Below are 23,114 nucleotides of genomic sequence, written 5' to 3'. Positions count from 1 at the left end.
AAATCAGTTCACTTTCTGCCCATGTTCCTGACATTAATATCATAGCTTTGGTTCTGCAGTTGTATCAGTAACAAGGTAGCCTGCATTAGGTTTTTACCCCCTTGTGTCCTGATGTTAAAATTTATGTTTCTGAACCTATTGGTCCTTTGAATTTCCTGTTAACATTTATGTGCAAAATAAGGCCTTCTGTGACCTTTTTGGTACAGATGCCTTATGTGCATTTTAATATCAATGATCATTCTGTTTTGCCAGTGCTGTGTTCTCCCATAAGCAGGGAAGGATGTAATTTGGTAAGATCTAGAGGCCACCCATCTTGGGTCACTCATAATGAAAATCCAGGGGACTTGACTTTTGGAGAGTACGTGTTCATTCTGCCTTAAGTACTTAATTTACTCCCCAGTAAAAGAAAAACATAATTTTAAATACTTCAGTTTTCTCATTTTTAAATGGCAAAGGTTTCTAAGTTAAAGTTCTTTCTCCAGGTACCGTTCCTTTTTTTTTTTTCTTGGCTCCTCACCTGTTACTTTTTTGTTGTTGTTTGTTTGTTTTTACCCTAGGCAAAACAAAGAATACTGTAATTTTGATGTTTTTTTTAAAATTTTTATTTTGGTATCATTAATCTACAATTACATGAAGAACATTATGTTTACTAGGTTCCCCCCTTCACCAAGACCCCCCCACAACCCCCATTACAGTCACTGTCCATCAGCGTAGTAAGATGCTGTAGAATCACTACTTGTCTTCTCTGTGTTGCACATCCCTCCCCGTGCCCCCCCCCCACATTATACATGCTAATCGTAAGGCCCTCTTTCGCCCCCATTCCTTATCCCTCCCTTCCCACCATCCTCTCCAGTCCCTTTCCCTTTGGTAACTGTTAGTCCATTCTTGGGTTCTGTGATTCTGCTGCTGTTTTGTTCCTTCAGTTTTTTTCTTTGTTCTTATACTCCACATATGAGTGAAATCATTTGGTACTTGTCTTTCTCCACCTGGCTTATTTCACTGAGCATAATACCCTCCAGCTCCATCCATGTTGTTGCAAATGGTAGGATTTGTTTTCTTCTTATGGCTGAATAATATTCCATTGTGTATATGTACCACATCTTCTTTATCCATTCATCTACTGATGGACACTTAGGTTGCTTCCATATCTTGACTATTGTAAATAGTGCTGCGATAAACATAGTGGTGCATCTGTCTTTTTCAAACTGGGTTGCTTTATTCTTAGGTTAAATTCCTAGAAGTGGAATTCCTGGGTCAAATGGTATTTCTATTTTGATCTTTTTGAGGAACCTCCATACTGCTTTCCACAATGGTTGAACTAGCTTACATTCCCACCAGCAGTGCAAGAGGGTTCCCCATTCTCCGCATCCTCGCCAACATTTGTTGTTATTAGTCTTTTCAATGCTGGCCATCCTAACTGGTGAGATGTGATATCTCATTGTGGCTTTAATTTGCATTTCCCTGATGATTAGTGATGTGGAGCGTCTTTTCATGTGTCTGTTGGTCATCTGAATTTCTTCTTTGGAGAACTGTCTTTTCAGCTCCTCCACCCATTTTTGATAGGGTTATTTGCTTTCTGGATGTTGAGGCATGTGAGTTCTTTATATATTTTAGATATTAACCCCTTGTCAGATATGTCATTTACAAATATATTCTCCCATAATGTAGGATGCCTTTTTGTTCTGCTGATGGTGTCCTTTGCTGTACAGAAGCTTTTTAGCTTGATGTAGTCCCATTTGTTCATCTTTGCTTTTGTTCCCCTTGCCCGAGGAGATGCGTTCAGGAAAAAGTTGCTCGTGTCTAAATTCAAGAGCCTATGCTTTCTACTAAGAGTTTTATGGTTTCCCGACTTATATTCAGGTCTTTGATCCATTTGAGTTTACTTTTGTGTATGGGGTTAGACAATAATCTAGTTTCATTCTCTTGCATGTAGCTGTCCAGTTTTGCCAACGCCACTTGTTGAAGGGGCTGTTACTTCCCCATTGTATATCCATGGTACCATTCCTTTTTCTCTACAAAAAATAATTTTAGCAAACTATACCAACAGGTTCAAGTTATTTGACCTTCAAAAGGTAATGTTGTAGGGCAAGAGATTAATTTTAGGGTGAAGTTGAAGTGCTCTGAACAAATGTTGTTTAGATGTTGATTAAAGAGCTAAATAGTTTATCTTGCTAACATATGAGTGTAGTTTGAAGGGAGAAAATTTTAGAAACGTATTTATATTTTGTGACTAGTGTATCTCTAAGAGTTTCCCCATTGGATATATAATTGCTGTATTTCTGACTTAAATTTTCATTTAACTTTGTGTCCAGAGTATATTTGTAATTTGTAAATTGAGAATGATTAAACATTTTAAAGCAAGCTTTAAAATAACTTTTAAAATAAACTTTAAGAAGAATAAATATTATGTGAAGTCTATCTGAATGAGTATAACTTTAGAAGTAATCCAGAACAATTGTTTTGTTGTGGCCAAAGAGAAAGTAAAATGATAGTGAAACCATCAATTCAAGGGTAGCCCTTCATGGGTTAGGATTACTTTAATTAATCTAAAATGTGGCATACTTCCTGTTCCCAGAATATTCATGTTGTTATAAAACAACAGTATATTTTGTAATTGAGCCATATTTTATACCTTGTCTGCCTCATGTGTCAATATGGCTTTGATATACCTGGCCTTCCAAGCATGACTTTTGCTAGAGTTTAATAGTAAATGTTCAGTGTTATCTCTGTAAAATGTTATTTCTGTCAGGAAAGGGAGCACATTCTAGACCTATGTTTAAATATTAACTTCCTCAAATTAAAAATTTTGTTAGGATCTAATTTTTAGTAACTATAGACTTTGTATAACAATGTAAATTTCCTTCTTAAGGTAATACCTACATTTTAAATAAATAGATACTACTTTTTTTGTCTTCCCGAAAGAGTAAATGTAATTTGTTTTTAAGACAGATAAATTTGCCACTAAAGGATCAGAGCTCAGGTAAATAGCTTTCTGTGACCATCCTTTCTCATAAGCTTCATTGTCCTATGACTTTTAAAACAACATTTTTGAGTTGTTAGAATACTATCTACTAACCTGTTGTAGCACTGTAAGCTGGCCAAGTGACCCAAAAGTTAGCTGGGACTATTTCTGTCCTGAGTGAGCCTGTGAGCATCCCTTACTGCCAAGATGTAGTCTTGTACTGAAAATACCAGTTTGACCTTTTATATATGCTCACTTTGTGTAACATCTGTGTATTTGCAAAATCATACCTGCTATTTGACTTGGTTGATGCAACTGTGTCCCACCTTAGGTAAAATTTGGGTTGTTCATATATCACTGATTTGCCTGAAGAGTGACATTTTAGTTAGTAACCCAGTCTTTCTAGTAAAATTTTTAATAAACTTAAAAAAGTATAGAGATTTCCCATATACTTCCTGTGCCTACACATGCATAACTTCTCCCATTACCAAGATCCCCTAGCACAGTGGTACATTTGTTATGATCCATGAACTGATGTTGACAAATCATTATCACCCAAAGTCTATAGCTTACATCGGGTTCACTCTTGGTGGTGTACATTCTGTGGGTTTGGACAAATGTATTAGGACAGATATTTACCTTTATACTGTACAGAATAGTTTTACAGCCCTAAAAATCCTCTGTACTCTTGACAATTTATTCCTTCTTCCTCCAAAACCCTGATATATGTATATTTTTACTCACTATAGTTTTGCTTTTTCCAGAATGTCATGTAGTTGGACTCATACAGTATGCATAGCCTTTTTGGTAATTACAACAAGTAAAGCTGCTGGAAATGTATAATTACACAGGTTACTTCACCCCAATTACTGTTTGTATATTTTTTTCTTGGAAAGATCATATCATCAGTGAACAAAAAGGATTTTACTACTTCTTCATTTGTGATTTGGTCTGACATTGATTTGGGGGAATTCTCAGTCTTTATTGCTTCAAATGTTTCTTCTGTTCCTTTCTCTCCTCTGCAGCTGATATTCCTACTATGCGCATATTACATCATTTGCAATAATTCTTGGATATTCTGTTTTTTGTTTTTCAGTCATTTTTCTCTTTGTTTTTAAGTTTTGGAAGTTTCTGTTGACATATACTCAAGCACAGAGATTTCTTTCCTCAGTGGTATGCAGTTTGCTAATGAGCCCATCAAAGGCGTTATTCATTCTGTATAGCGTTTTTGATGTTTTTGTGTCTTTCCTAGGATTTATATCTCTCTTTACAGTACACATCTGCTCTTGCATGTTGTCAACTTTAATTCAGTTATAGCCCTTAGCATACCAATCATAGTTGTCATAAATTCCTGATCTAGTAGTCCCAGCATCCCTGCCGTGTCTCCCATTTTGTGCTTGTTCTGATTCTTCAAAGTGTTTTTTGCCTTTTAGTATGCCTTGTTAGTTTTTGTTGAAAGGTGGGCATGTTGTACTATGTAAAAGGAACTGTAGTAAATAGGCCTTTATATGCCGTGGTTAGGTATGGGAGAAATGGTAGCACTGTATAGGCCTGTGACTAGGTCTCAGCTATGGAGAGTCCATGCCCCTTGACCATGAGCTTCAACAGTGCTGCTCAGTCCCTCCCCTCAAGTGGGCCTGGAATTGGATATTTCCCTTCTCTCAGGTTGGTTAGGCTCTGGTAAAATAGTTTCTTTTGAGGGCAGCCTTGTTAAGAATAGAATGCTCTGGCATATTTCAAAATGCTTACTTTTTCTCTCCCCTACAGGAAACATGAGGGAATTTACTGTGAGAATCTGGTAGAACTCCTGGAGATTAACTCACAGAAGTGTGAGGGGCCCCCCTGTGACTAGGTCTCCCTGGAGTTTTTAACTCCTAAGACTTGTCTACACTCAGCCTCCAGCAATTCATCGATTAAAGTTCAGGTTTTCCTACCCAATACTGGTTTCTGCTGAGGTTTCCACTCATGGGTTTCTGCCTCACTAAGTTACGATCCTATGCATCTGCCCCCCTCTCATTTTTGGAGCTGTGGTTTACACTGTGACCTCACCTCACTTCTCTGATGAATCTGAGAGTTGTTGACTTTTTAGCTTTTTACTCGTTAGGATGGTGTGACAGCTTCCAAGACTTCTGGTATAACACCAATTAAAATAGCTACATACCCTGAATGACAGCTTCCAGACTCCTTACCTTTGGACCAGAAACTGGAAGTTAGATCTGTTCTTTATAATCAGTAAATTTCTCTTCTAAGTAAATACCAACCTTGCATGGCTGAAAAACCATAGTCAAGGAGGTTTGTACTGTTACACCTTTTGGAGCTTGAACTAATGGGTTGCTGGGACTACCTTATAGACTCTGACCAAAACAATGCCAAACTTTTTTTTTTTTTTTTTTAATAATTATTTTTTATTGAAGGGTAGTTGACGCACAGTATTACATTACATTAGTTTCAAGTGTACAACACAGTGGTAGAACATTTATATACATAATTCTAGGTTCCAGCTATCACCCTACCAAGCTGTTACAATATCTTGACTATATTCCTTATGCTATACATTACATCCCGGTTACTTATTTATTTTACCATTGGAAGTCTGTCCTTTTTTTTTTTTTTTGTGAGGGCATCTCTCATATTTATTGATCAAATGGTTGTTAACGACAATAAAATTCTGTATAGGGGAGTCAATGCTCAATGCACAATCATTAATCCACCCCAAGCCTAATTTTCGTCAGTCTCCAATCTTCTGTTTGCCAAACTTTTTAATAGCCAGATGATTATAAATAAAAATGATTAATGTCTTAGCAGGTAGTTTATACAATATTTTGAAAACCAAAAATGCAGTTGGATGATTGGCCAATCTACAAAATACCACATAAAATATAAAATAAATAAGACAGGTTCTGAGAGATTTGATTATGCTAAAAGTAAATGATTTTTTGGTATAGTAACTGTTTGGTAAGTGTTTATATAACTAATTTTCTTGGTTAAAGGGATGAAAACCATTTTTTCAATTACAGCATAATGTTCAGCGTAAAGACTATATCGACCATCAGAAGGACAAAGTTGCTCTGACTTTGGCTCGGCTAGCCCACCATGTCGAAGTGGAGAAACAGCAGAAAGAAGAGAAGAACAGAGCATTCAGGGTATGTAGTTACTTTAATTGGTGTTATACCAGAATAGTACTTTTTATAATGAAGCTGTAAAGAAAAATTCAAAATAAAAATACATAATTGAATCCAAGTTCAGCATGGACTTAGGAGTAATTCATGATAGCTTTTTACATTTCTTGTTTAGTTTGTTGGATTCTGATCATGTGTATAAAGGAAAGAAAAAAAATTATTGGGTGGACTTTATTTTTGGGGATTAGAAATCATGGGGACTCTCAGAGCAGATGAGCAATTAAGGGTTTCTGGTTACTTTATCACAAGAATGAAAGAGTTTATCAGGACTTTTGTAGTATAAGCTGTTGAAAGGTTATTTTCTACTGAATAGAACCAGACCACTTTCTACAGTCTGTCTCTTCAGATTAAATCTGTTACTAAGAGGAAGAAATTTGAGTCAGGGTTGTAGAAGAGCTGCTATGTGGAAAATGAAGCCTAACTTAGAATCTCACATAATATAAATCTTTTCCTTGACTTGCTTTAGAAGGCCCCAAATGAAATTACTTTAAATAAATCCTTCAATACAGACAAATGTCTATTAGTAGAATGTTAATGAGTTGAATAGAAAAAAGCTTCATACTAAGAGTTTAAAAATGGAAATTGAAATCATGGCTCTGCCAGTGGCCGTTTTGATTGCAGCAGGCCACTTGGCTTTTATAGACGTTGGGCTTCAGTCTGTAAAAGAACAGTGCGATGATTTTAGAATTTTAATGCCTATGGTTTTGATTCCATGTTTAATTGGTTATTATAAAGGAATTTATATATTTCTGTAGCCTCTGTTTTAGCATCTCCTAATCTGATATAGAATAAATTAGGCTTTAAGTTAGAAGTAGGTTTGTTTTGGGGATTTTAACTTTATGATGTAATACCAATTAAATTAGAGCATACTGTTCTAATTGTACGTTTAGAGCACACAGAGATACTAAAAAAAAAAAAAATAGTAATTTCTTTCCTGGCAGAAACACTATTTACTTTTAGGGAAGAGTCTTTCCCCAAACTGTGTTAAGTGTAGCGTTAATGGATCATTGGGAAAATCTCTTTGAGAGAGGAGTGGTTTGCAAGCTTTCCTGCTTTTCCACTCTTTCCCTTCTTTTCCCAGGCAGTGTTCCCACGTAGATAGTAAATAAGCTTTTGTGATGAGTTCATGATCTTATAGTCACTATGACAGGGTTTTTCTCAAGGACAATGTCAGCTTCTATCCCTGTAAATGTTCATTCATTGTATTAAAGGCTTTATCTTACAACTGAATAGTTTTTTGAAATTTCAAAATTCTTACCTATCCGTGAAGAATAAATTTATCTAGATTTCATCCTTTTCTAAGGGAGAAATTGCCTCACACAGATGCTTTAGCTCATTGCTTGCTATCTGTTTGTGTTTTTTGTTTTCTTAATTTGGTTCCTGTTATGGATAACTTGTTTTTTTAAAACTAGGTGACAGAAAACAAAAACAAAACAAACCACCTGGAAAGGAAGGATTCTTGAAGAATTCCAGTGGATGACAGATAACCAAAAATAGAGATAATAGAAAATGTCTCCAGTTATTCTAGGCCTTTGTGAATTGTTGGTGTCTCACTATTAAATTGTCTGTTTTAACACAGTCAGAAAAAAAAAAGAAAATTCATTAAAATCTTCACTGGACAAATCACTGTGAGCGATTATTTGCTGAGCTGACTAGTTGACCAGCCTCAGGCTTTGCTTATTGATATTGCTGGAGTTAAGATGACTTGCAAGAAAGGATATAACCCTAAAGTTTGTGGACATAGCTTTCTGACAAGAGAAAAAGATGGCTAAATTAAGCCAACAAATGTTTTTTTGAGCGTACATTGACCAACCATGTATAGGCACAGAATTCAAATTACATTGTAAGAAATGCTAAAATCTTTTTTAAAAAGTCTCTTTTTAAAATTATTGACATTTGTTTAAAATAAGTAAGCTATTAGTTGGCATATAGTAGTATTTAATCTCAATTATATATAGGAATTTTTATTGTGATAGGTGTTTGCAACGAACTTTGAGAAATGGTTTTATTCTGTACATAAGAAAATGTCTTTATAGTCTACCAGAAGCTTGTCATACTGCTTTCTTTGGATAAACTAGTTTTGTTGCCCATAGCATGTTATTCAGAACACTGACCCTGTAAGACACACATTGAAAAGATAAAGTATTTGGTGATTTATTAAGTTGTATACTGCATACTCTGTATGGAAAATCACACACACATTAGCACTTTAAGGCTTGGGAAGTCCTTCACTAAAGGAACCTTTTGAACTTTGTATTAAAACCAGTGTTTCTATACATAATTTGATTACAGAGAATTTTTTAAAAGTATGTAGTACATGTTAATATCTTTGAAAAACAGTATTCTGTGGCCATACTTTGAACATTGTTGAGAAAATTTTTTTCAGATTAAAATCTTGAATCATTCTGCCCCTTTACTTAACCTTCCTGATAGAAGATCCTAAGTAGGCTATTCATTATTCTGGCCTATATCTTACAAATTCAGTGTTTGCAACTTTGTGATTTCTTTTTAAGAACATGGCCTTTTTGAGACACAGTATGGCATACTGGTTAAGTACATTCTTTCTATAGTCACACTGTGAGAGTTAAGTCCTGGCATTGTTATTTATCCTTGGGCAATTTATTTGACCTTTTTTGTATCTCAGTACATAAAATGGGAACAATATTGTACCTGTCTAATACAGTTACTCTGAGAATTAAGTCTAAAATGCTTTTAGAACACTTCTTGGCACATGGTAAGTGGTTAATAATTGTTAGACAAAACATGATTAAAGAGTGTGCACATAGATTATAGGTAAATTGATTAGAAGTATTTAGAGACTTTAACAGTCCAAAGCATCTAGTTTAGTGATTGGCACTGGCCTGCTGCCTATTTTTCTAAATAAAGTTTTATAGGAAAATAGCCACACCCACTTGTTTACATATTATCTATGGCTGCTTGGATGCTACAGTGGCAAGTGGAGTAGTTGCAGTAGAGATTATATATAGGCTGCATAGCCTAAAATGTTTACTATCTAGCCTTTTATGGAAAAAGTTTGCCAACCTGTGATGTAGGTGGCAATAAATGCTTTTATATTGGCACATATTAAATATTAATGCTCTTATTAATATTATTCACTGAGATACTGAATAAGCTTCTGTGTACTTCAGACTACATATGGAAAATTTGAAAAAATGTATAAAAGTTTAAAAATGAAAAAGATTATATTTCAATTAACAGACATTGACATTTAATATATTTATTTTCACCCTCTTTTCCACCTCTGCTGACATAATTACATATAACTTGAAATTCATCTTTGTTTATATTTGGTCTTCTTTGTGTAATACTATTTGGTGACCTACTTGAATTCAAAAGTATATTCCTACTTCACTGGAAAATTTGGTAATGTTTCTAACAACTGATGAAATGTATATACTGTAATTTACTTCAGCAGCACCTCTTGTTGGAGATGTAGGTCATAGCAAACTTTGTGCAAATATAGATAACATTGGAATCATCTTAGAGCATGAACCTTTGTGTTGACTTAGCTCTATAAGAAAAAGAAATAAAGAACAAATGGGCATGGCTATGTTCCAATAAAACTTTATTTACAAAAACAGGCAGGGCCAGTGCCAACCACTAAACTAGATGCTTTGTACTGTTAAAGTCTTTAAATATTTCTGTGCACAGTCTTTATTTTCTTTATTATCTATAGGATTAACAGTATATTTTTGGTTACTGTTGTGTCACAATCTATTCTCTAGGAAACCAGGTTAGTAATCATAGGTTAATTGATTTTTTCTTAATATCTGTAGGAAAAAGTCGATTTTCAGCATGCTCATGGGTTACAAGAATTGGAATTTATTCAAGGACATTCTGATACAGAAGCAGCAAGACTGTGTGTGGACCAGTGGCTAAAAATGCCAGGTATTCTTTAGAGATAGAAGTGGAACACCAAAGTTACTGAGCTTCCCTAAAACCTTAAGGCATTATGTCTGTTTTATTCAGTTGCTAGTAACTATATAAATTGTTGAATTTAGTTTCAGTGATACTTAATAATGTCCTACTTTACTAATTATCTTCCTATTTTGGTGGAAGCATATTTTGAGTATGAGTAAATAAATAATCTTTTAGCTCATTAGATGTAGTTCATTTATTCATGTGTTGCATGAAATAGTGCATGTACCTATGGGGGTCTATAATAGGTTATTTGAGGTCAGGAAAGCCTTCTATAAGATGGTAATGAAGCTGAAATCTAACGGATTAGTGTTTACTTATTATTTTGTCAATGCAGCCTATGTAGATATTTTCTAAGGAAGTGCCTACATGGGAGGCTTATCTGAAGCACTGAGTAGCTTCTCTGTCCCTAACTACAGAACTGAGACTCCTGGAAGTGTCACTGTGGAACATTCCCCCCGCCACGCCAGATAATTTGGTGGAATTTTTAAGAGCTAGTAGACCATTCCTACCATGGAAATTTTTCTAGCGTCTCTTTTGAAAGACAGTTCTTAAAGGCTTGCGATAGCCACAGAAACCTTAGCTATGTATTTAATCCAGCAGAAGGTTTAGTTGCAAAAGATCATTTGAAATAGTTGGGCATACAGTGCTCAATTTTGAACCTTGTCTTGTTCTAAGTTTAGTTTTCAGAGGGCTTTTCTTTGAATAGAATCAAATTACTGCTTATAAAATAATTTCCATAACTTGTAGATATTTTGACACTGGGTCACTCCCTGAAACTCTGTTTCCTTCCTACCTCTGTTTGTGTCTGGCAGTCTCCCACCTCATCCCATCTTCCTTTTAAATACCTTTTCCTTTTTTTTCTTGTTACTTGCCTGTGAAATTAATAATACCCACAGGTAATACTCAGTACTAGAGGTTGCTAGGTTTATTTATTCTGTTTAAGTTTGGTTGATGAGTCTTCTTTGATCCCACAATGCTGTATTCATTTATCCAATGTAGTCTTTACCCTTTTATGTTGGATTGATATGTTTTCATGTCTGTCCGTTCTGTCAGACTGTATGCTCAGTGGGGAAGAGACCAAGGATTTTTAATCCTTTTTAGTATCAGTGCCTAAAAAGAATGCTCAGCACAGAGATGCTCAGTACATGTTGAATATTATACCAAAGTGAGCTATAAACGTGTACATATGAACACAGAAAGGGAGCTTAAAACTGGGGTTTCAAATGTGACTGTCATTCAGCTAAACAAAATGATTGATATCCTACTTTAGCAAAAGATACTTAGAAACTACTCTATAAATTGTTTTGCCTCTTGAGATGTTCTCTTAAGGCTTCAGTTACTTAAAAAAAGTCCCTCTTAATATGCACTCATTCTCAGTAGAAGTTAATGACTAGCTCAGTGGTTTTACCTGGGAACTTTTAAATACATGCCTGGGCCTCACCTCCAGAGATAATTCTAGGGCATCTGTAGGTTTGAGAAGATTCCTCAGTGATTTTGATAGGAAAATGGGCTAGAACTACAATGCTTTATGAGCTACAAGATCTCTTCTAAATCATTTTTCATATGAATCTAACACTTTCAAGTCTTGTCTAGAAATGGTTATAAGGACTCGTAATATAAGGACTCGTAATATGCCCTATTAGGCCTAATCTCTGGCCTTCACCTTGTGTGAATTCAATTTGAATTCATGAGCATCTGTTTACGTTTTTCTTTGAGTGGGCCAGGTGGAAACAAATGAACATTAGTGAGCATTTGGCTGTATCTTTATGATTCTTGGCAAGACTTGGTATTTTATTTATCTTCAGGTTGTACCTGGTTCATTGGTGGCTGATAAGCTTTGAGATTGGAGTTAAGGTCTTCAGTTATGCTCTTTTTGTATGATTGTTTCATCTTTTTGCTTGGTACCTGCCACACAGAATTGAAGTTTTTTTTATTGCTAGAAACTGCTGCATTGAGCCATGTTTGGTATGGTGCTATTCCATAAATGGGCTTTAAAGAGTGCTAAGGTCTTTGAAGAGGATGTAACTGGGGAAAACAGAAATGAGTCATTATTCTCTTTAATTATAAAAAGTGAGATTCTACATAGTAACATTAAGGGCCTTGTTCAACCTATTCCAAAGCATCCAGCTATCAATTCTTTGATTAGAAGTTGTTTAAATACTTTATTTATAATTACTCTAACCTTGGAAATCCATGTTTTATAGACCTTTTCAGTTTGACTAGTTTGCATACACTTAAGTACTTAGTAACTGAAAAATAGCACTCCGTACAATTTAAGGAAAAGAACTGTTTAATTTTCTCTGTATTTTGCCTTTCCATGGGTAAAGCTTATTTTTGTTCAGTTGATTGTTTTCTTCAGTTTTATTTTTACCCAAAGCCTCTCTTTGGCTAAGTAAAAGTCTTAATGGGTGACATTGGAATGTGGATGGACAATAAATAAAAATTGTCGTAATTCTGAATGTACTAAAAAATTTGAAGAGGTGTGTTGTCGTTTAATGCTTCTTTAAAATTAAAATATAATAAATGCTATGCTGTTCATTGTTTATTGGCAGAACACTTGTAATCATTTTGGCAGTTTTTAATAAAGGCATTCCCCCATAAGGACTGAAATAACAGAAAAGCTGTTGAAACCTTAAGCATATATAACTACTTGGATATCTTAAAACTAGGTGATGTTACATGAATAATATTCTGTTCCAGTTAAATGATTAGGGGCTTTGTAGAAACTACCATGAAGGTAAATACTCAGTTTTCTGTTATATGAAATATTAAAGGCATTTGACTGAAACAATCCATAAGAAATAATAATAAAAGAGAATCAGTAAAAAGCTATTGGTATATCAGAATCCTCCTGGCAGTTTTACAGTTCTTTGTTTATATAACATAACTCTAAATTTTCCATTGCATATCATGTATTAGTAGTCTCCTTGGGAACAAAATTTAGTCAGTGGTATTAAGTCTATAAGAGTTGTGTGACTGTAAGACCAAGATTATAAAATAAGACAAGGGATGAAGTACAGACCAGATGAAAGGGGATTAATTAAGAGAAGGTAATGATGGGCAAACTACTTACTAGTTGGCTTTGAAAGGAGAAAAAGGGAAGGGACATAACAGGACAAATAGAAAGGAGAGAGATAAGTAAATCTGTGCTCCATGTTCTGTAAATATGTTGCTGACAACTGCATTACTTGCTATCCAGTGGCTGGATTCCTCAGAAAGTAGCTCTCTTATCCTCCTTGCCTCCCTATCCTCTCCACTCCTCCCTGCCCTCCTAGTTACATTGTTCAACATAATTTTCATAGAACCCAGGTCCTCTGTAATATAGCTAAACCTTAAAATGTGTTTAAGATAGTTAAAAGAAAAAATAAAAATTAGAAGATGTGTGCCAACTTATGTAAGGAAAAGAAGGGGGGAGGTAGGGGTTCTGTAGAGCAGCTGATTTTCTAAGGTATTTGATCTTTGACACTTCTTGGCTCTTGAATTTAGGAAACAATTTTTTTTTCCCTCAAGAGAATGTTACTTAGAGATGTTGACAGCTTTCCTTGTCCCAAATAACTATTTATTTTTCGATTATTATATCTGTTGCAAGAAGCTTATAAACAATTACAGTTAAAATCACCCACTTGATGCCATACTGTAATTTTTATTACATTCATGTCATAATTTTGATTACCAGTCCAAAGGGCAAGTATCTGAAATAGACACTTAATAATTTATATTCTAATAATGCAGGAGTCAAAACAGGTACAATGAATTCTGGAACAAAAAGTTCATTCCGAAGAGGAGGCCAAGCGTGGGTGTCTGGGAAACCAATCTCATGTCCCATAATGCACTGTAACAAGGAATTTGATAATGGACACCTTCTCTTAGGACATTTGAAAAGGTAAGTATGATATTCTTAGTGGATGCTGATGATCAAATGAGTTACAAAGTGATTTTGTAAAATGAAAGCATGATGTACTTCTGCCATTGTGATTATAACTCAATATTCCAAACTCAAATTGTTATAATTATTTCTAATTTACATTTCTTAGGCTTCCTAGGAGGCTTGAAATTTTTCTAGTGATATCCTATCTTTAAAGGCATGTCGCCTTTAAGTATGTATGTATTCCTTAAATGTCTCATACAATTCTGTACAGCCTTTTTGCATTGATATACAGTTGAACAGTTTTAGAGAAATCGAGCCCATAAATGCAAATTTCAAGAGACACAAAGCACTTACAGATAGTTGGCCTAGCCTAAAAAAGCTAAAATTGAATTACAAAATGAATGCTAAAAGTAAACCAAATGTAAAAAAAATTAACAGTAAATATTCTATTTATGAAATCGTGTTATTAATTTACTGGATTTTTTTGAATTGTAGACCTTGAGAAAGTCAGTATGGAGGGAAGACAGTATTAAAGGCATTAAACATTCTTACCTTCACAGTCTCTCCTCCTAATAGTTTAAAGATGGGAATTGAGAGTTTGGGGCTTTTACAGAGGCTTCTGGAGGGAGCTTCAGCGTTCTACAAATAAGGGGGAGGCATTTAAAAGTATTAAAAGCTGTTTTTAGGAAACAGATGTGTGCCAGAAATCTTGACATGAGGTTATTATTCCATTGGTTCATTTAAAATTATTTGTGAGTTTTATGGTAAATAAGGCAAGAAGGAAAAGAAAATGGCTATGTAATTTTCAAACTGGAAGTGTACAGTTAGATAAAACATGCTTACATCCATCGTATTGGATCTTGAGTGCTTTTTATGAAATTTTGAGCTAGCTTATTGGTCACTGTTTGAAGGGATTGCCTAGCATATGAGAGCAACTCCATATTTTTTGGATATAAAAATTATTTAATATTTCAATAAAAAAGTGTAAAATACCAAATGTGTGTGTGTACGTGTGTGTTTTGCTTAACAAATGAAGCAAATATGGTTCTGACCCTAGAATGTGGGCTTTTCTGACATTCCTTCTCTTTTGCCAAGTAGATTTGATCACTCTCCATGTGATCCAGCAATTACACTACATGGACCTTCCATGAATTCCTTTGCTTGTGTAGTATGTTACAAAAATTTTGTTACTCAACAACAATATAGGGATCACCTTTTTGCTAAGGTAAGAACATGTCTTAAGATAGGTATTCTTTTTCTAGAGAGTTGGATATAGATGTTTTCTTGCTGCATCTAAACTTGTACTCACCAGTGATACTCGTAAAATCAAAATTGTGGTTGTCTGTGGAAAGTAAAATTATTTAGAACATGAAATTTTTGTGGGCAGGTAAACTTGATAACTGAAAGCCAACTTTCATGGAGTTGCTCTGTAAAATTAACTTACCTTGTTCAGGATGTTCATGATGAGAACTACCACCTTATACTTAAGTCCACTGCCTTTACTGCCTGTTGAATTGTTGGAACCACATAGTAAACAACAGTTCTTCTATTAATGCTAATACTAAGAAACAGATCTAAAAGGCTGTCTTAAGTAACTCTTTTTTTTTATTAAAGTGTCATTGATATACCATCTTATGTTGGTTTCAAGTGTACAATACAGTGGTTCCACAGTTACCCATGTTATTAAATCCTCACCCCCACTGGTGTAACTACTGTCTGTCACCATAGGAAGATGAAGGAACTCTTCTTATATGTCATATTTCAAGGGACATGAGTTAACTCATGGTATGTGCAAATTTATAAATCAGAGAACTCTGTAATGATATTAGATTACCAGCTTTGATATTTGATATCTTTAATGACTTATTAACATTGTAAAATGTTAATTGTGTGATAAAGTTCACTGTGGGAAATTTAAAAATACTAACAAAGGTTTTGCTCTTATATGTTTCTGATATTTCAATATATGAATTTTTTACATAGGATAAAATATCTAAATTGTTTTATAGTAAAGCAATGTGTTGTACAAAAAATGCTTAAATATTTTTTGAATCAGTACATACATTTTGAATAAATGAATAGCATTCTACTGTATGTATATATTATAGTTTCATTTAGTTTCCTATTAGGAGTATTGCTTGTTTAAATTTTTCTGTTATAAACAATACCACATTAAATATCCTGATAGTTAAAAACCTTTAAGCAGATTCATCTTTGATGTATTGTAGGATGTATTTAGGTTGTGTATTGATGAATGTCAGGTTTTGAAATAGTAAAATGGTAATGTCCAGAGAGCAATAGTGTTTCTCTTTAAATTGTGTCTTCAGAATTTGCTCATATCTAGACCTATACTACTTGAAAAGTAACATTGGTAGTACGTTGGGTTGTGTATAGATAGGTTCATGGCAGAGAATTAAAGCTCGTACTCTCAAATATATCTAGTTGAGTTCTACAGTTTTCTTATCCTCTGCTCTAATAATAGAGTGCATTCCCAGAATAGATGTGTATCTTGAAGCAGATTTTGTTATACACTCAGTCCTTAGTTTTGGGGAGCCTGTATCTTGTTCAACACTGACTAGTTGCTGTAGTATAAGAGAAATCAGCTATAGTTCTTAACACAGGGATCTTGTATTCTAGAATGAATAAGCTTTAATCACATCGTAAAGTAAAATAGGAATTAAGAGAATCAGGAGAGAAGTATCAGGAGAAATTGAGGAAGCACTATGGAAGAGAAGAGGTCTCCAAGGACTGGATTTGGATAGGTGGGAGGTGAACGTGATGGAATTCTAGGAAAGTTTGAAGAGCCTAAACAGAACAGTGAATATGGGGTAGTGTGCAGAAAAGAGTTAGCATAGCAGGCCCGACACTGCCATCCTCAAGAAAGGCTTGCTTGCAAGGTTGGCTCTTGGCTGTTTTTTTGGGTTTTGGAGGGCTCCTACCAATCTCTGACGTGAGTAGCTCACTGTAGCTAACTGTTGGTGTTAACAGTGTGGTTTATGCTGAACACCTACTTTCCTTACAGGAGTGTGGAATTTTGGTAGGTATTAGGCAATGTGAGCAGCCCCCAGTAAAAATGGTGGGCAGTAAATGTGTAATAAACTTCCCTAATAGACAAAAGTTCACATGGTTATCACAATTCATTTTTGAAGGAATTTGAGTGTATCCCTGTGTGGCTCTAAGGGAGAAGGAGCCTTAGAAACTTACACCTGTTTTCTTCTGGACTTCACCTCGTGTGCCTTTTCCCCTTGCTGGTTTCGCTTTGTGTCCTTTCACTATCATCACAGCCTGAATGAAGTACAGTCATATGCGGAGGCCTGTTGAGTCCTAGCAAACGTGGAGTCTGGGGATGGTCCTGGGGACTTCCAGAGCAAATAATAACTTGATTATAAAGTCACAAGATTTTAAACTTGATATTGGCAAGAGGTTGCTATTATGGAACAGTGACATGATGAAAATAATGCTTTATCCCTTATCTGGTCGATTTGAGAGTTTTTTCAAATTGTCACAAATCTCCAATAGTTTTCTAGTACATTTATTGAAAATAATACGCATAAAATTGGATATGTGCTGTTCAAACCTATGTTGTTCAAGGGTCAGCTGTACTCTCATTTGTGCTTTTCCAAATTCATGGCTTTGTTCCTTTGTTTTCCTGGAAATCGTTGCTTTCAGTGCTGTTGTGCTCTGCCTTTTGTGATGGTTAGCAGTCCTCTGGGAGGCATTTTGGCACAATAGCACGAAGGCTTTGTTGTCAGGCAGACTTGGATTCCACTGGCACTTTCAGGAGGTGTTCTCAGCAAGTTACAGGACAGCTGTGAGCCAAGTTTTTTGTTGATAAAATGCAAATTCTATACTTACACACAAGATTGTTGAGAAGAAATATAATACTATATAGAACACTTAGGGCCTGACTTAACAGCTGTCGTAAATGCTCCTTATTATTGTTTGGAGTGTCTGTCGCAAGGAAAAGGAAACTAGTATGCATGAGGTTGTAATTGCTATCTTAAATCAGCCAGCAGAGGTTGCTAGAAGAATGTGTACCCATGGTTTCTATTTTGTGAAGATGGCATTCTTCAGTGAAACATTGAAATTATCCACAGTTTGCATTGTTTGCCTTGCTTCCCTCCCTGTTCCCATCCAGTTTCTTCTGTCTAGACTAGTGCTTCTCAAACTTTATGTGTGCATGAATCACTTGGGAATCTTGTCAAAATGCAGGTTCTTACTCAGTAGATCTAAGGTGGGGCCTTTGAGTCAGGATTTCTAACAAGCTTCTAGATGATGTCAGTGCTGCAGGTCTTTGGGTCATACCTTGAAGAGCAAGTGTTTAGAGTTTTTTTTACATTAAAGCCATCTAATGGGTATATCACCAAATAGCTTCCTGTTTTTTGCCTTTTTTGGAGAAGGAGGAGGAGGAGGACAACATATTGTGAGCCCTGGTGTGTCTCAGTGTCACCTGTGGGTCAGCAGGTGCTACCATTCTTTTTCATTCTGTTCTAGGGCCATTCTGTTATCCCAGGTGATTTTCCCCCATTGCTAGCCTGTACTTCCTGGTTCCAGGCAGGCAGTAAACTTTCTTTCTCTATGGTTTTTGCCTTTTCTGGGAATTTCATATACAGGCAACCTTTGAGTATTGCAGGTTTGGTTCCAGACCATTGCAATAAAGAGAATGTTGCAATAAAGCAGTCAGCTGAAATTTTTGGCTTCCCAGTGCACCTAAGTTTGTTTCTGAGCTTTCAGTGATTCGAAGTGACTGATTACCATAACAGATATAGTTAGAATGAGAAAGTTTGAAATACCAAATTACTAAAATCTGACACATTCTGATATGAGACAGGAAGTGAGCAAATTCTTCTGTACTACTGGAAAACTGAGGCTGATAGACTTGCTTGGTGCAGGGCTGCCCACAGACCTTCAGTTTGTCAGAAATGCACTATCTTCAAAGCACAGTAAAGCAAGTGCAGTAAAATGAGGTGTGCCTGGCAGTAGAATCCTATAATAAGTGACCTTTTGTGACAACGTTCCTTCACTTACCACAATGTTTTCTAGATTCATCCATGCTGTAGCTTGTATCTGTACTTCATTCCTTTTTGTTGCCAAGTAATTCCATTGTATGGATATATATGTCACTTTTATCAGTTCATCAGTTGATGGACACTTGAATTTTTTTCTACTTTTTTGTTACTGTGAATGTTGATAGAAACAAATATCAAGTCTTTGGACATACGTTTTCACTTCTGTAAAAAGTTAAATTGTTGGGTCATATGGTAATTTTGTTTAATATTTTAAATAACTGCCAGATTGTTATCCAGTACACTATACCATTTTACTTTCCCACCGGCAACGTTTGTGGGTTCCAAGTTCTCCACATCACCTGCCAACACCTTTATGTCTTTTAAAACAGCCATCCTGGTGGATATAAAGTGATATCTTACTGTAGTTCTTTTTTTTTTTAATATACAGCTTTCTATGGTGTGTTTTATCTTAATGTAACCAGAAATATAATGGTAAAAAGGTATTCAGTGCTTTGACTTTCCAGACATCCCATTTCCTATTCCTCACCCAATTTGTAGAAGGTATTTTATGTGTAATCACATTTTTGTTCTATTGAGCAAACAAGTTAAACTTTATATTGAATCCATTTATAACTCACAATTGAACTAAACAATTTTTGTAGTTTAGAGTTCTTCAAGTAGGGGTTATTTGTGTAAATTGGTGGTCAGTAAATGTTTTTAGTGCTCTTCCTTACACCTTCTAATTGGAATGCAAAATATCTTCCTGGGTGTTAGCTTCTATGTGGTACTTACCAAATTAAAATGGGGTGGGGAGTATTGGGAAGAGTATAGAATTTATTACCAAAGATGAGTTTGATGGGTAGCTTTATCTCCTGTGGGGTACAACTTGGTGGGAGGTAATTTTGTTGATTTATTTAAATTTCAGTTTTCTTATTTGTACATAATGGAAATAGTACTTCATGGGGTTATTCTAAGGATTAAGTGGAAAAGCATGTTTTGAACCCTAGTGTGGTGCTTGATGTGTGCTAAATATAAATGCGAATTTCCTATCCCTTCTCCTGTTGCATCTCATAAGCACCACAAAGACTATTCTGATATCCCTAGTGTTAATGATGGTAAATTTAGGAAGACACCACCTTTAAGGCTATTACTCTAAAGACCATTAAGTTAAATTATGTTTTTATACAAGCACACATACATATACATACACATATAAATATATACTTAAAGAATATTTCTAATTGAGAATAGAGGATACTCATAAGTTTGGAAAATTTAGATGCTAGAAGAACATACCTGTTTGACTATCAAAATCTAAGTGACCATATACAAAATTAATACACAGATATTTGAAAAATATTTGCAAAATGGAAGATGAGACAAAGCTTCAGCAATGAAGAACAGATACAAGTTGACTAGAAGGGGGGAAAACAAAAAATAGTTGAAACATGAGGTTAAAGGAATGACCCCAGAGTTGTATGAATAAATGCTGGAACTCACTCGTGGATAGGAAATGCAAATTAAAGTAGCATTGAGTATCACAATGTCTGTCAGGCTGCACAAATCAAAAAAAGATTTACAGTAGCTGTTGTGCCAGGCTCACTTAGTGCTAGGGAATATGTCAATTGATAGAGCCTTCTTGAAAAGCAGTCATACATATTAATAGTGAAATAATAAGCCTCTTAACCCAATAGTCATTCCTGATAATGAGAGAGAAGCACCTGTAAATAAGGGTATATATTCAATGATGTTTACATCATTGTTTATAGTCATAAAAAAAAATCTGGAAATGAATACTTAACTAAATCTTGGTAAATCCACACCATGGAATTTACAGCCATTAAGAAGAATGCATTAGGTCTATACCAGTTGATTTTTAGGTATTTCCATTACATATTATAGAAAAAGAAAACCAAGAGGTAGAAGAGTCTGTAAGATGACAGTGTTTGATAAAATGATGGCAGCACCGTTTGTTTACTTTTTTGTAGATGATTAAGTATGGAGGAATTTATGGAACAAAGCATAGGTTATGTTGCAGAATAGATTAAGCAAAGCAAAGTATATGTGATATAGAAACATTTATGCACTTATATAATATTGCTTATGAATGTATATATAAAAAGGAAAATTACAGAAAGCAAGTACATTTGTGTATTTACTGTTATAGAATGATGGTCATAATTTGTTTTTAAGGAGAAAATGTAAAATTTCACATGGAATTTTATTTACAATAGAAAATTCCATAGTTCACACTCAGAGAAGAAAAGTTTTCTTATTAAAAACTGATGCAGAGTATTCCAAATAAATAGTAAATAAGAAAATTTTAAGATGATTTTAAGAAATTGAATATTGATTTTAGTTGTTTATAATACAGCTTTGCCTTATATTTTAGGAAGCTTCAGATGATGGACATAAAAACAACCTTCTTCCTCAGATTATTCAGTGTTTTGCGTGTCCAAATTGCTTCCTTCTTTTTAGCAGCAAGGATGAGTGTTTGAAGCATATGTCTGGAAAGAATCATTTCCATCAGAGTTTTAAACTGGGTGGTATGTTAATACTCTCTTCTGCTGAAAATTACTAAACTACTTTAATCTTTGCTGATTTACCATAACTTCTCAGATAATTCTTGAGGTAACTTTTCTTCATAGTAACTTGAGAAACATGAAAGCGAAAGGTTTTTATCTCAATTTTTATTTTTCAAAAATGATTCTTAATACTTATTTGTACCTAAGAGTAAGGTTTACTTACTTTGAGAAATAAACAGTAACTTGGGAAGAAAACATTTATTTAGGGTTATGGTTTTTTTATATCCATAATATCTGGGAATTCAGTTGTTTCTCTAAATTTAAGGTTCAAATTTTAGTTGGAGTATGTGTTCATTGTCCTTTGCACTTAAGGCTAGAAAATTACCTCCTGTAGATTTTTATCATGTAAATAACTTGATGTAGAGAAAGGCAAAGGGGAGGAAGGTTGGGTCACTCTCAACAAATCTTTGCAAGTTGTAGTTTGTTTTGTATTTCAGATGACAATGGAATAGCACATCCAGTATCATTTCCATCTTTTGCAAAGAAAGTTTTGATCTCTTTGTGCAAAGATGTTCCATTTCAAGTTAAGTGTGTGGCCTGTCACCAGACACTGCGTTCCCACATGGAGCTCACGGCCCATTTCAGGTTTGTACAGGTCTAGTCTTGGGCTGTAAGGGAATCCTGCCTGATAAGCTCTTCACCAGTGGAAGGATTCAAAGAATACTTTTCTATTCCATGTTTCTCTCCTTTTAGAATGAGAGTGTGCATTTGCCTGGAAATTAGCCAAATTCAGCATGAGAGAAGTTAGAGGTGTGAAAAAAGTGGATATATTGATATTGCTGTGAATGTAAAAACGATGTTTCTAAGTTCTGTGTGTGCTGTGTGTAGAACAGTTTAAGATAGAAACTTGGCTTTAAGTCAAACAGACTGGAAAGTATCACATACATGTGAAAGGTCAAATTTCAATGAAAGGCCAAATTTATTTAATATTCAAGTGCGATTTTTCTTGCATTTGCAGTGGAAATTATTAAGCAGTATACAAAAGTGAGAATAGTACAGTGAACTGCAAGGTGCCTTTAGCCCAGGTTGGGTGGTTATCAACACATGATAGTTGTGTTTCATTCTCTCACTCACTGCAAGTTATTATTTTGAAGCAAATTACATCATTTTATGTGTAATTACTTCAGTATGTATCTATAAATAATGACTGTTGTTTTTAAAAAAATAACTAATATTAGCACACCTTTAAAAGTTTTTCATTATCATCAAATACCTAGTCAGTTGTCAGATTTCCCTGATTACCTCATGAAGTTTTTTACATTTGGTTTGTTGGAATCATGATCCAAAGTCTGTACTTTGCATTTTGATGGCTGTTTCTCCAAGTCTCTGTTTTCCTGTTATGTTATTAAAAGGCATTTAAAGTTTGTATCTACTAAATGACATGAGTGCATTTGCTTGAAACAGAAGTTATTTTCTCCTTTAAGTGAAAATACTTTCTCAGTAAAACTGAGAGAGCAAAGTATAATTACTCTGTAGATATACTCAGTATAATTAGGTTAGCAGTCCTGGTACTGACTTAAATTTCATGAATTCAAATCCTTGTTCTGCCTTTTATTTTTATTCTTAATT

The 23,114-nt window shown here is 34.8% G+C and overlaps 1 protein-coding gene across 4 annotated transcripts in view; it reads left to right on the top strand.

Annotated features, from left to right (window-relative positions):
• Positions 1-23,114, top strand: part of ZNF451 (zinc finger protein 451) — a 106,898-nt gene that overhangs the window by 58,994 nt on the left and 24,790 nt on the right. For all 4 annotated transcript variants that reach the window (XM_036916292.2, XM_036916291.2, XM_036916290.2 and 1 more), the window contains exons 4-9: positions 5,980-6,105; positions 9,939-10,050; positions 13,816-13,966; positions 15,050-15,176; positions 21,353-21,506; positions 21,983-22,130. In XM_036916292.2, the coding sequence (XP_036772187.2) occupies positions 5,980-6,105; positions 9,939-10,050; positions 13,816-13,966; positions 15,050-15,176; positions 21,353-21,506; positions 21,983-22,130 (818 nt within the window). The remainder of the gene's footprint in view (positions 1-5,979; positions 6,106-9,938; positions 10,051-13,815; positions 13,967-15,049; positions 15,177-21,352; positions 21,507-21,982; positions 22,131-23,114) is intronic.

The sequence above is a fragment of the Manis pentadactyla genome, chromosome 16, assembly GCF_030020395.1.
Source record: "Manis pentadactyla isolate mManPen7 chromosome 16, mManPen7.hap1, whole genome shotgun sequence".
Taxonomy (NCBI): Eukaryota; Metazoa; Chordata; class Mammalia; order Pholidota; family Manidae; genus Manis; species Manis pentadactyla.
This window is presented reverse-complemented; position numbering and strand designations above follow the sequence as displayed.